At 43.8% G+C, this 15,041-nt stretch overlaps 1 protein-coding gene across 1 annotated transcript in view; it reads right to left on the minus strand.

The window, feature by feature from the left end:
* The window catches only part of LOC146839007 (uncharacterized), a gene marked incomplete at its 5' end in the record, with an annotated part of 251,706 nt that overhangs the window by 18,854 nt on the left and 217,811 nt on the right, over nucleotides 1-15,041 (minus strand). The window contains one exon of the mRNA XM_085599999.1: nucleotides 8,281-8,331. Coding sequence (XP_085456125.1) covers nucleotides 8,281-8,331 — 51 coding nt within the window. The remainder of the gene's footprint in view (nucleotides 1-8,280; nucleotides 8,332-15,041) is intronic.

The raw sequence follows: 15,041 nt of genomic DNA on the forward strand, positions 1-15,041 counted from the left end.
CCGGCGCTCCGTCTCCCTCTCAGGGCAGACCTCCTCTTGCAGTCGCAGGGGCAGGTTATACACCCCCACCTCCAGAGCCTTCACCTTCATGCCTGGAGCTTGAATGGGGAAACCGGAGTTCTTTCTCTCTCCCACCCGATGTAGTGGATGTTATCTTATCGTCTAGGCGACACTCCACTAAGTCAATTTACTCTTATAGATGGTCAAGATTTGTTAAATGGTGTGGAGAAAGTTCCATTGATCCTTTAAAGGCCCATTTGTCGAATGTTCTTGAGTTTTCACTTTTCTTGGCTCAGCAGGGATGTGCTGTGGCCACTGTTAAGGGATATTTATTGGCTCTTTCGGCCTTTCTTTGTTTGCTGGATCAGCCATCCTTATTTAAATCTCCCATAGTTTTGAGGTTTATTAAAGGCCTCACTAATAGGTTTCCGCCTTCACCTTTTGCGATGCCTCAATGGGATTTGAACCTTGTTTTAACTTTCTTGATGGGTTCCCCGTTTGAACCCTTACATAGTTGTCTTTTGAGGCTTTTGTCTTTTAAGACGGTCTTTCTTGTGGCTATTCCCTCAGCAAGGAGGGTGAGTGAGCTTCAGGCTCTTAGTTCGAAATCCCCGTTTTTAACCATACATGCTGAAAGGATGGTCCTCAGGACCAGGGCTGCTTTTCTGCCTAAGGTGGTCACTCCCTTCCATCTAGGGCAGTCCATTACCCTTCCTGTATTCTATCCACCCCTCACCCTTCCAAGGAGGAGGAGAGACTTCACCACCTGGATCCTAAAAGAGCAGTGAGCTTTTATTTGGACAAAACTAAACACTGGCGAGTGGACGATCAGCTCTTTGTGGGCTACTTTGGACGCATGAATGGCAAGGCAGTGCACAAGCGCACTTTATCCAGATGGATCATCTTGTGCATCAAAATCTGCTACGCCCTGGCTGGTAAGGAACCTCCAGAAGGCATTAGAGCTCATTCCACCAGGACCATGTCGTCTACTTCTGCTTTGGCCAGAGTTGTACCTGTAGCGGACATTTGTAAGGCAGCGACTTGGGACTCTCTCCTCACTTTCGCAAAGCATTATTGCTTGGACTCCAAAATGAGGGGGGAGAGCCACTTTGCATGCTCTGTCCTGCAGGACTTTTTGGTATAGAAAGGTGGACACCCTCCTCCGGGAGTGGGACTGCTGTGGAAATCTATTCATAAGGTGAGGAATCTACAGGCAGATGTATCCATCAGAAGAACAAGTTACTTACCTTCGGTAACGCTTTTTCTGGTGGATACAGTATCCGCCTGTGGATTTCTCACTGACCCACCCTCCTCTCCGATGTCCACCCTTATATACCATTAAAAGTGTTTTTGTTTAACTTGATTGTTTACATTTCATGGTTCTTTTTGCATTGTATGATTAATAGGAAATGCTTTTGCTCTTTGGCTTTCCTTTTGAATTTACACTATGTGTAGTTATTGAAGATTGTTTACTGTGTATACTTTGAGTATGTTGTCGGTTCACCCTTTTGCCTCGGTGGCATGGAAAAAATGGGTGGAACGGACGTCATCACGCCGACGAGGCTCTCTTATGGCTCCGGTGACGTCACACGGAGTCACGTGCGGAGCCGTGGTATTGTGATGTCCTCGACGGCGTGCAGAGCTAAGAAAAAAGTTTGCATGGAATGCTGACGCAGGGGATATTCATAAGGTGCGGAATCCACAGGCAGACACTGTATCCACCAGAAAAAGTGTTACCGAAGGTAAGTAACTTGTTCTTTACTCCCAACAAGAGCTTTCACAATTTTTTTTTAATATAATACATGCAAAATGCAAAAACAAGATTTCCCAAAAATAAGAAAGTGAAAGCGCGCCATGCGCTTTGTGCCTTCTTGTAGTGGGAACCAGCACTCGCCATTGCGGGAAGGCAGGGGGCTATCTGTTTTCACTCAGCCACGTGTTTATATGTGCATCGCGCTTTCACTTTCACTTTAAGTGAAAGCACCATGCAAAAATAAACACAGGGCTGAGTAAAAACAGATAGCCCCCATAAAGATAACAAATTGCTTTGCGACTGCAGTAAAGTAGACAAGCCTGTCCGGATGGGCTGGATGAAAGGGCAAAAGGGTAGCGGCTACAAAACCCCGTTTCCAATGGCAGGCCACCGTTTAGCATAAACGGTGACGCATGCCTTCTCAAATCTCCTCTCTTACTATAGCTGTTGCCGAGCGAGCAGCGCATGCGCTGCAACGCTAGGCAAGAACTAAAAAAGGATTGAGTTCAAATCTTCATGCATTGCATTCAAGGCACTGCATAACTCCAGTCCAGAATACCTTAGTCAACGCTTCCACTAGTACGTCACTAAATGATCACTGCCCATATCTTATACATCCAATCTCATTATACCTAAAGTCAGAAGGGCTCCTTGGGGATGCAGAAACTTTGTAGCCTGTACAGCTAGGTTGTGGAATTCTATGCCACCTGATCTCAAGAAAAACATCAGACCTGCTCTTGTTCCGTAAACCTGCCGTTCCAACCAGAAGCTCTTCTTGACTGAAGCTTCCAGTTCAATCTATCTTTTGGCTTGTTTTCTTCTTCTTCTTCATCTGATTATCCAGCGCCTAGACACCTTTGGGTAGCAGAGCGCTCTACAAATCTAAATTTCATTTAATTTCATCTTCCTTCCAGGCAGGACATCTGTCAGCTGTGCCTTGTGCAGATCTTCCTTCCAGGCAGGACGTCTGTCAGCTGTGCCTTGTGCAGATCTTCCTTCCAGGCAGGACGTCTGTCAGCGTGTGCCTTGTGCAGATCTTCCTTCCAGGCAGGACGTCTGTCAGCTGCGCCGTGTGCAGATCTTCCTTCCAGGCAGGACGTCTGTCAGCTGTGCCTTGTGCAGATCTTCCTTCCAGGCAGGACGTCTGTCAGCTGTGCCTTGTGCAGATCTTCCTTCCAGGCAGGACGTCTGTCAGCTGTGCCTTGTGCAGATCTTCCTTCCAGGCAGGACGTCTGTCAGCTGTGCCTTGTGCAGATCTTCCTTCCAGGCAGGACGTCTGTCAGCGTGTGCCTTGTGCAGATCTTCCTTCCAGGCAGGACGTCTGTCAGCTGCGCCGTGTGCAGATCTTCCTTCCAGGCAGGACGTCTGTCAGCTGTGCCTTGTGCAGATCTTCCTTCCAGGCAGGACGTCTGTCAGCTGTGCCTTGTGCAGATCTTCCTTCCAGGCAGGACGTCTGTCAGCTGTGCCTTGTGCAGATCTTCCTTCCAGGCAGGACGTCTGTCAGCTGTGCCTTGTGCAGATCTTCCTTCCAGGCAGGACGTCTGTCAGCTGCTCCGTGTGCAGATCTTCCTTCCAAGCAGGACCTCGGTCAGCTGCTCCATGTACAGATCTTACTTTCAGGCTGCGGCTTCTGTCAGCGGTGCCTTGTGCAGATCTTCCTTCCAGGTGGGACCTCGGTCAGCTGTGCCTTGTGCAGATCTTCCTTCCACAGGTGCACCATATGCAGATCTTCCTTCCAGACAAGGGCTTCTTTCCTTAATGATCAGTTCAAAGGTCGTGAGAGGTAGAACTAGTCTAGGTCATCCTTATTATTGCGGTTCTACTAGTCATGCCACAGAGCTCGAGCTCTGAGATGAAGGAGAGTCTGGATTTTCTGAGCTCCGTAGAGCATTGAGACATTCCTACCACATCCACCACACACTACAAGACTCCAAGAGTTAACGCTACAAGTGCTGCTCCAAGGTTTAATTCAACCACTGTATCTGAACATCCCCTGGCAAATTCCAAATAGAGAATAAACATCCAGCCTGCACCAGCAGAGTGCAGAAAGCTTTTCAAAACTTTGAGGTACATGGACTTTCTCTATCTGTCGTAAATGAAGATGTTAAACCTTGGTAACATCTATCCCCTTTGGACAAGGTCCTCCATTTTGCTATCAGAATGTAACTCATCCTGCGCAGGCACAAACCCTCAAGTCCGTATTGCATGAAGCTGGGTGGTTCTCACCCAAAAGAGGGCCCTCCACAAATTGCTGACATTTTATTACACCCCCTGGACAGCCGTGGCAACACACAGACCAACTTCACCCCCTCAGGGCTCACCAGTCCATCTGCCAGTATCAAGACTCAGATCTTTCAACCTTCTCTGTTACCGTCTTTGGAATGGCCAGAGTCTGAGATTCGTGGAACCTCCACACTCAGTGAGCTCAGTTTTGCCTTGTAAAACCATCTCATGAGAGTGGAAGAAAAGAACAATAAGTGACACGCACTGCACAGAAGTGTAAATAAATCTACCATTATCATTCCATGTACCATTGTCCTACTGCTGTTTCGACATGGATGTTATGCCGTCTATCACAGCAGCTTCTTCGTTAAAAATGTTACTCAACAGTTTGTTTTCCATCATACCTACTTACCTATGTACTGTTTCTGATCTTACAACATCTCTGGCAGACATGTTGTGCTGTCTGTTGCTACATAAATAGGAAATAGATTGCTACTGCAGGAAGAGTGCAGTGTCCTTGCAGTCAGATGCACTTGATTGGAATGAAAGGTACCATGTTTGTTAGAAAAGCTGCAACTATTAGAATAATAACATACCAAAAGCAGAGCATGCAATGCAAAAACACAGACCAGGTACTAGAAAAACGTGACTCAAACAATGCAATAACGCAGGCCAGACACTAGGAACACGTGATGCAAACAATGCAATAACACAGTCCAGGCACAAGGAGAATCTGATGCAAACAATGCAATAACACAGGCCAGGCACAAGGAGAATCTGATGCAAACAATGCAATAACACAGGCCAGGCACTCGGAGACTCTGACGCAAACAATGCAATAACACACACCAGGCACTCGGAGACTCCGATGCAAACAATGCAATAACACAGGCCAGGCACTCGGAGACTCCGATGCAAACAATGCAATAACACGGGCCAGGCACTAGGAGAATCTGACGAAACAATACAATAAGACAGGCCGGGCACTAGGCGAATCTGATGCAAACAATGCAATAACACAGGCCAGGCACTAGGTGAATCTGACGCAAACAATGCAATAACACAGACCAGGCACTAGGTGAATCTGACGCAAACAATGCAATAACACAGGCCAGGCACTAGGAGAATCTGACGAAACAATACAATAAGACAGGCCGGGCACTAGGCGAATCTGATGCAAACAATGCAATAACACAGGCCAGGCACTAGGTGAATCTGACGCAAACAATGCAATAACACAGACCAGGCACTAGGTGAATCTGACGCAAACAATGCAATAACACAGGCCAGGCACTAGGAGACTCTGACGCAAACAATGCAATAACACAGACCAGGCACTAGGAGACTCCGATGCAAACAATGCAATAACACAGGCCAGGCACTAGATGAATCTGATGCAAACAATGCAATAACACAGGCCAGGCACTAGGAGAATCTGACGAAACAATACAATAATACAGACCAGGCACTAGGAGAATCTAATGCAAACAATGCATTAACACAGGCCAAGGCACTAGGGATGATGCAAACAATGCAATACCACAGGCCAGGTACTAGGATTGATGCAGTCAATGCAATAACACAGGTGAGGCATTCGGAGAATCTGATGCAAAAAATGCAATAACACAGGCCAGGCACCAATGGGATTGCACCCAGTGGAGTTACTAACAAAGTGTTCAGTGTACACCAGCAGGAAAAGTTCTATTCTGTCAGAAAGTTCTCTTGAGAGGTGAGCATGTACTAGGTGGCAGGATTCAGGGTACTGTGTGGACAAGAGGGTGGGAGGGCAAAGACTAGTTTCATATAGACCGAAGCATGGGCAAAATGAGCAATATTTCAAGGAAGTATTGCCATATAGTAAATTATGCAGTCAGTTTTTTTTTTTGAATCACTGACGGAATATTGACGGACAGAAAATCGACCTAAAAAAATATCGACACCCAATCTACATTAAGGTACGTACAAAAATATCGAAACACAATTATCGATGTAAAAAATATCGTTGTTAAAAATATTTGTTTTTTTTAAAGTTAAAAATATAATGTAAAATAACTAAATATTATTTATAATTAAAAGAAACATACTTAAAAATCTTTTTAAATATTTAAAAATAACTAGTATATATAATGTAAAAATAAACTAAATATATACATGTAATATATATGATATATATACTTACTTGATAACATTAATTAATAATTATTTTCATAACTTCTAAATTGTTAAAACAATTTTTAAAAATTATAAATACATATATACACATACAACTATAATTGAAATAAACAAACACAAATATATATAACAAATAAAAAAACTTACAATAAGTTTTAATATTAAAAAAATAATGATATACTACAATAAATAAAACACTACAAATAATATTAAATAGTGCAGGAAATAAAATTACTATTCTAACTACAAACAATGCAACAGTAGAGTAAATGTTGGATAGTGTAGGGGTAAAAATTACAATTCCTAATACAGTTATTGCAACAGTAGGGAAAATATTGGAAAGCGTAACTGTAAAAATTACTATTCCCACTCCAGTGAGTGCAACAGTAGGGAAAATATTGGATAGCTTAACTATAAAAATTACTATTCCTACTCCAGTGAGTGCAACAGTAGGGAAAGTGTTGGATAGCGTAGAAATTAAAATTACTATTTCCACTCCCAAAAGTGCAACAGTAGAGAAAGTGTTGGATAGCGTACGGGTTAAAATTACTATTCCTACTCCAGTGAGTGCAACGGTAGGGAAAATGTTGGATAGCGTAGGGGTACAAATTACTATTCCCACTCCAATGAGTGCAACAGTAGGGAAAGTGTTGGATAGCGTAGAAATTAAAATGACTATTCCCACTCCCATGAATGCAACAGTAGAGAAATTGTGGAATAGCGTAAGGGTTAAAATTACTATTCCCACTCCAGTAAGTGCAACAGTAGGGAAAGTGGTGGATAGCGTACGTGTTAATTTTACACACTTATAATTTAAATATTTTAATAAAAATAATAACATTCTAAAAACGTCATTAAAATTTTTTATAAAGAAATATCAATAAAAGAAATATTTACGTAGTTAACATTAAATTACATCTCACTCTATTCCCCTATAAATACACTACACATAAAAAAGAACAACATTATTTTAAGTAACAATTAATTAAAAATAATGAATTAGTAATTAATTATCAATAATGTAATATTAATTTAAAAATAATAATTACTTAACTAAAATACATTACTTCCAAATATATTCCTCTATAAACCAACACCACACTACACATAAAAAATAACACCATTTTTGTATCAATTAATAAAAAAATATTTACCAATTATTAATTAACAATAAGCTAATAAATAATAATTAAAACAAATAATTACTTAATTATAATAAATTAGTTCCCACCCTATTTCCATATAAACACACAACATGATTCACATAAACAATTAACAAAATTAATATAATTAACAATTAATCAATTAATAAAAATAATTACCATTTATTAAATAAACAATGTGATTATCAATAACAATAAAATAACTAATTATTTATAATTAATAAAATTATTAATTAATATATTTATTAAACATGGCAATTATTAATTAATAATACATTAAGAATAAATACAATTACATACAAATATTAATTACTTAATTATAATTAAATTACTTCCCACCCTATTACCCTATAAACCTACAAACTGCAACAGAACTAAAACACAATATTTTATTACAATTAATTTATATTTAATAAAAAGTCATATTTAATATAATTTAATTACTTCCCACCCTATTCCCCTATACACCCACAACCCACTCCAATACTAAAACGCAAATTTTTATTAAAATGAATTTATATTTAATAACAATTATCATTTAATTTAATATAATTAAATTACTTCCCACCCTATTCCCCTATAAACCCACAACCCGCTCTAATACTAAAACGCAACATTTTATTAAAATTAATTTATATTTAATAAAAAATATTATTTAATTTAATATAAATAAATGACTTCCCTCCCTATTCCCCTGTAAACCCACAACCCGCTCTAATACTAAAATGCAAAATTTACCTGCAAATTTTGAAATATTTTCTAAACATTTCATACATGTATTTAAGAATAAATAAAATACATTACAAAAAATATTAAACACATACATATGAAATACATACTAAAATACATAACACTAATATAAATGTCGATATTATTAACAACTATATTTTTGCTAACGATATTACTTACATCAATATTACTGACATCGATATTACTTACATCGATATTAAATAAAACGATATTCCTTACCTTAAGGTCGATATTGTGGTCACCGATATTCTTGCTCTCGATATTCTGTATCTACAATATAAAAAACTCGATATTAAGGTAGGTCGATATTACAACATCGATATATTGACTGTGCACCGTATTTTTTGGGCCAGGTATGGGATATTACGTACCAAGTGGTGTCAGAGAGATTATAATCTTTCCTACAAGGGTCATCTGCTTTACAAAGAATTTCAATACGAGGAGAGACTCTAAAAAGCAGCGACGGAGCATGCAGTGAGAGGAGAGAATGCAGATTGTCACTAACGTTATGGAACAGCACACAACTTTAGAGGCTACGTAGATACAATGGAGAAACCTGAAATGGGCTTTGCACCTCACATGAATCCAGTACACAAAAGTGCCTTTACAAACAGACCAAACATCCTTGGTGGGTCAGAGGGAAGAAGGAGGGGCTCAGAACACAAACATAGAAGGAAGAGCTAGTAGGTGTTCAGGGACACGTTACTGGAAACTGACTACTCTAGTTAGTAGTGTCATGGACTGGTTGTGGGGAAGGTAGTCCCCTACAACAAGCAGCTTTTGCTCCACGGCTAAAAGAAAAGGTCTCAACCTTCTTACATGAAAATATTGGTGGGAAGGCACTTATAAATATGCTCAATACATCTAGCAAATGAGGTAAAAAAATCCTTGACACAACCCTTAACAAGGTGGGCAATTCAGTGGTGTGTGCCCACATCACCACTAGACATAACATCTAATCCCGGCTTTACCACTTTACCTAAAGACAGTGGAAATAGACACCAAAGGTTACTTCTCGACAGGGCCACTATACAGGTCCCTATCCTGGGATTGTAGTCCCTCGGCCTCTCCCTCACAATCTCCACCACCCCACGTGTGGTTTATTGCACTAGGAAACTGTGCAACAAGGAGACTGTGTTTAACCCTGACCTACAAATTGAGCTTCAGTAATCACTCAGTAAATGTATGCCTCTCCCCCATTTATGTCCAAGATCGGGGGTGTTTACAACCATCCTAAAGTTGTAAGTAAAACTGTGCCTTTAAAAATGGGCCCTGACAGTGGTGATGCATCTTTAACTAAAGATTCATTGCTGCAGCTCCTGGACTGTGGTGATGCGTCTTTAACTACAGATTCCTTGCTTGTGGCTCCTGGATTGTGGTGATGCGTCTTTAACTACAGATTCCTTTCCTGCGGCTCCTGGACTGTGGTGATGCCTCTTTAACTACAGATTCCTTCCTGCAGCTCCTGGACTGTGGTGATGCCTCTTTAACTACAGATTTCTTTCCTGCGGCTCCTGGACTGTGGTGATGCGTCTTTAACTACAGATTCCTTCCTGCAGCTCCTGGACTGTGGTGATGCATCTTTAACTACCGATTCCTTCCTGTGGTTCCTGGACTGTGGTGATGCATCTTTAACTACAGATTTCTTTCCTGCGACTCCTGGACTGTGGTGATGCGTCTTTAACTGCAGATTCCTTCCTGCAGCTCCTGGACTGTGGCGATGCGTCTTTAAGTACAGATTCCTTTCCTGCGGCTCCTGGACTGTGGCGATGCGTCTTTAAGTACAGATTCCTTCATGCGGCTCCTGGACTGTGGTGATGCATCTTTAACTACAGATTCTTTCCTGCGGCTCCTGGACTGTGGTGATGCCTCTAACTACAGATTCCTTCCTGCGGCTCCTGGACTGTGGTGATGCATCTTGAACTACAGATTTCTTTCCTGCGGCTCCTGGACTGTGGTGATGCGTCTTTAACTACAGATTTCTTTCCTGCGGCTCCTGGACTGTGGTGATGCATCTTTAACTACAGATTCCTTCATGCGGCTCCTGGACTGTGGTGATGCACCTTTAACTACAGATTCCTTCCTGCGGCTCCTGCACTGTGGTGAACACCGTCCACTCCGGATCCCCAGAAGACCCCTGCCCATACCACATCTTCAACAGAGTCAGCAGCACCATCGCACCCCAGCTCCCGAAAACCATCAACATCTCCTTCGAGACAGCAACCTTCCCGGAGAGCTGGAAGTACGCAGAGATCAACGCCTTACTCAAGAAACCCAAGGCGGACCCCAAGGACCTCAAGAACTTCCGACCCATCTCCCTGCTCCCGTTCCCTGCGAAGGTCATTGAAAAAGCCATCAACAAACAACTGATCAGCTTCCTCGAAGAGAACAACATCCTGGACCCATCCCAGTCCGGGTTCCGCAGCAACCACAGCACCAAAACTGCCCTCATCGCCGCCACCGACGACATCAGGACCCTGCTCGACAACAGAGAAACCGCGGCCCTCATCCTTCTGGACCTGTCAGCCGCCTTCGACACAGTCTGCCACCGCACACTAAGAGCACCCCTCTATGACGCCGGAATCCAAGAGAAGGCCCTGGACTGGACCACCTCCTTCCTCTCCGGCAGAACTCAGAGCGTCCGCCTCCCCCCTTCCGCTCCGAAGCCACCGATGTCATCTGCGGCGTACCCCAAGGCTCATCCCTAAGCCCAACATTGTTCAACATTCTATATGGCACCGCTAGCCCACGTCGCCCGACAGCACGACCTAAACATCATCTCCTATGCCAACGACACCCAGCGGATACTCTCCCTCACCAATGAACCCCACACCGCAAAAACCAACCTCCACGAAGGAATGAAGGCGGTCACCGACTGGATGAGAAACAGCTGACTGAAGCTGAACTCGGACAAGACGGAGGTCCTCATCCTCGGATCTACCCTCTCAGCCTGGGACAACTCCTGGTGGCCGACTGCACTAGGAGCACCCCCTACACCCACCGACCATGCACGCAACCTAGGGGTCATCCTCGACTCCACCCTCTCCATGACGAAGCAGGTCAACACCGTCTCCTCCTCCTGCTTCAACACCCTCCGCATGCTTTGCAGGATCTTCAAGTGGATCCCCACCGAAACTAGGTCGGTCACCCAGGCCCTCGTCAGCAGTAGTCTGGACTACGGCAACGCACTCTACGCAGGAGCCCTGGCCAAACTCCTGAAACGGCTCCAACGCATCCAGAACGCCTCCGCACGCCTGATCCTCTACATCCCTCGCCACAGCCACATCACACCCCACCTGAGAGACCTGCACTGGCTCCCCATCAACAAGAGGATAACCTTCAAGCTCCTCACCCACGCACACAAGGCACTCCACGACACCGGACCAGTGTACCTCAACAGCTGACTTAGCCTCTACACCCCCACGCGCAGCTCCGCTCCGTAGACCTTGCCCTCGTCACCGTCCACCCGCATCCGAAGAGAGACCGCCGGCAGCAGATCATTCTCACACCTCGCCGCCAAGACGTGGAACACCCTCCCCATCCGCCTACGGCTGACCGAAGACCTCCTAACCTTCAGGAGACTCCTCAAGACCTGGCTCTTCGAACAGTAGCAGTGTTCCCCCCTAGCGCCTTGAGACCCTCACGGGTATGTAGTGCGCTGTACAAATGCTATGATTGATTGATTGGTGATGCATCTTTAACTACAGATTCCTTCCTGCGGCTCCTGGACCGTGGTGATGCATCTTTAACTACAGATTCCTTTCCTGCGGCTCCTGGACTGGGGTGATGCATCTTTAACTAAAGATTCCTTCCTGCGGCTCCTGGAATGTTGCTGATACGTTGCCAGGAGTGTTGTTGAGGCGTTGCCAGGAGTGTTGTTGTTGTGTTGCCAGGAGTGTTGCCAGTATTGTTCCCAGCAGTTACTTTCCTGGTGCCGTTGAGTGAGTGGTGAATAAATCTTACCTTAGCCTACCGATGACACGAAAGTTTGATTACCACATAGACATCGCCTCTGGGGGGTACACATCGGCCACTCTCATGGACTATTCACCAGAATATAAGTTGGCCAAGTAATAAACTTTGGAAAAAGTAGTTCTGCGTTCATCAGACTTAAACTGTTTAGTAGTAGGCAAATCCTACTATTTCTGTGCCTCTGTCCCCTGATCTGACAATGTGTGCACCTCGAAGGAGGCAAGACTGAAGAAATAAACAGCAAAGGCACGTTCCCAGCACAAACCACCAGCATGGATTTCATTCACTCGTTCAGAGCTGCTTAACTGCAGGTCTCCGCGCTCCATATCAGCATCTCTAAAGGCAAACACTGTCGAAGTAAAAGGAAAGGGAGAGCCCGTATGACACTCTAGAGCATAGGCCGCTCACTAGAAAACGACGACGAAGGACAGGACTCTAATAGGATAAACCGATCCAACTCAAATATGAGGTCAACATATTATTTATCGCCTTAATGGTGCAAAAGACACTGGAATGAAATCAATACTATTTGAATAATCAATGTTCGATTTAGAATAGAGGCCTTGCTGTGCTGCAATACAAGAAATCACCGGCAACAATAGCTATTCTCAAGACAAAATGTTCTTATTTCAAGTTTAGCTGCATATTTTACAAGAAGGGGACAAAGCGACAACTGATAGACAACATTATAAAGCTTACCAACTTGTCTTATTAAGGTTACTGGTACTTTTAGAACAACACAAAGGTTAAGGAAAAGCAGAAGTATCAAGGTAGACAGTGTCTATGTCTGCAATGGCGGACAATAAACCCTTATTAATAGTGACCACATAACAACCGTCTCCAGGTAGGAGCGCCTAATTACAAAAGACTTGCTAATACAGTGAACGACTACAGTGCATCAAACTGTGACTGTGACATTGGTCTATCCAAACATTTGAGTTCTGCGTTTGTTCTTCTTGTTAGGTTTGGATCCTGGAAGATAAAGGTTGATGGGTTTCGGGCTTGTGCTTTATGCACACTTCAGGACTTCGCAGAACGAATGTCACCCAAACATCACACCATGTTGAGGAGGCCATTGGGGTGAGAGTTGGTCGCGTAAAATGGAGCGCCACGATAAAAGAACTGTTCGAAGAAGCACTGGGGTTACCAGCTTCTCAAAAGGGCATGTCCTCTGTTTAGATAGCTCTCCAGAGGGCCAGAGACCTGGATGGGGCCATCAATGTAAGCAATGGCCCGGAGCCGCCATGGCTAATTTGTAACTCCTGGGTCTGTTTGTTTGAGTGGTGGCGGCAAAGATGCGTAGCATGCTGATATGGTTGGGTTGGGTTGCGAACACGATCCACAAACTGGCATGTGGACACTCACTACGGGATCCTTGCTGCCCGGCAGTTCCTGCCAACCAGCAACAAACAAGCAGGACTTGCATAGCTGAGCTGTCTGCGCCCTCCAGGCTGTTCCAGTTGTGCTGGCATCACCCAGCTGCACTAGATGAGTGCGGACAATGGAGCAGACCACCCGAGGGCGCGACAAACCTGGAGGTTCCCGGTGACAAAGAGTAATTATTTTTAAGATTACTGTAAGGTTGTTACCAGTACATCTGGAATGCAGTATTTTCATAAGAACCTAAAAAAAAGGTTAACACTAGCTACAGTATGATTGCGGTTACTAAAAATTTAACATCTGATAGCACGGTAAGCATTTACACGATCTCTCTTTTTGCTAAATATGCTCAACTGATCTGATACTCTCTACAGCCCATCCTATAATTTGTGTAGCGTATTTATATGTTGTTTAATTCTTTCTTTAAACTATTGGCTTTCCTACTCAAAGTGCTGTCTCTCACAGGCAGGGATGTCATAGCACTGTAAATATACAAGTCACTATTCCCTAGTGCACCAACCAGGATTCAAATTAGCGACCCTCCAGTTTGAGACAAAGACTCAGAAATTATAACACTAAGCAATTGACCACTTCATACAGAATAGTTTAACTAGCAATTTCTCTTCATTTTAGATGTGTATATTATATTACAATTCCTCCCACTCTGCCCTGATTGGCAGGACCCTCATACAGCTCAAAGTTCTGCTGCAGTATATTCTGATTTTACAAATGAAGGCTAAAATAAATAAATGTAAATATCAGAGGCCAATTGTTTTAGGGGAAGACAACAATATAGACTGGCTGAGCCCTGCTGGGTCACCCTATCCCCCACCTTGGCCAAGGCGCGTGCACCCTTGCCTTGAGAGACGGAACTGCAAGTGACTCTGGTATCCTGATTTTATTTTGGCCTCAGCAGGCAGAAGATACTGCGTGCGCACTGCATGACTAGGCCCAAAATTGACCCGAAGACCCAGAGCCTGGATCTGGGGACGCAGAAGGACACTAAAATCACACAGTTGGTGGGGCAAAGACTACGGTCTGTGTCCCTGGCTATGTACAGTGAGTAGTGGTGGCAGTGTACCATGTTCTTGAAGGTCACCAGCTGAACAGGCCATTTTTCCTGTGAGAGGGTGGCTGTGATGCCTACAGGGCATTGAATAAAGTTCCATTCATGTGTCATGACCAGACCCTGCATTGGCATCCCCGTTTGAATTTTGAGACTTGTATTTATAATATAAGGTAGCAGGGCTCTATATTGTGTACACATGTGTATGTATGTTGTTACCAGTCGCATCCATGTTCGATTCCCCATTATCTAACATGGCACAAGATGGGCCATATTGTCAGCGATCCAGATGAGAAGGGTGTAACTTTGGACACACGGGTGGAGGGATGGAGTCAGGAACGCCTTTGAGAAGGTTCACGCGGACTGTGCTCGTGTTGTACGTATTCCCGCATGGAGGCAGCATCATCACCACCTGCCGTGAGCAGCAATCACACAGCACAAAGCCCTTGTTTGTGCTGCAGAAGAAAATGGACGATAAAATGCAACCAGGGAAACCAGTAAACCCAGACAGGGAATAAGCATTCAGGGTCTGAAAATAACACAGAAAAGTGGGTCGCAAACA

This window comes from Triturus cristatus, chromosome 4_2 (assembly GCF_964204655.1).
Source record: "Triturus cristatus chromosome 4_2, aTriCri1.1, whole genome shotgun sequence".
Taxonomy (NCBI): domain Eukaryota; kingdom Metazoa; phylum Chordata; class Amphibia; order Caudata; family Salamandridae; genus Triturus; species Triturus cristatus.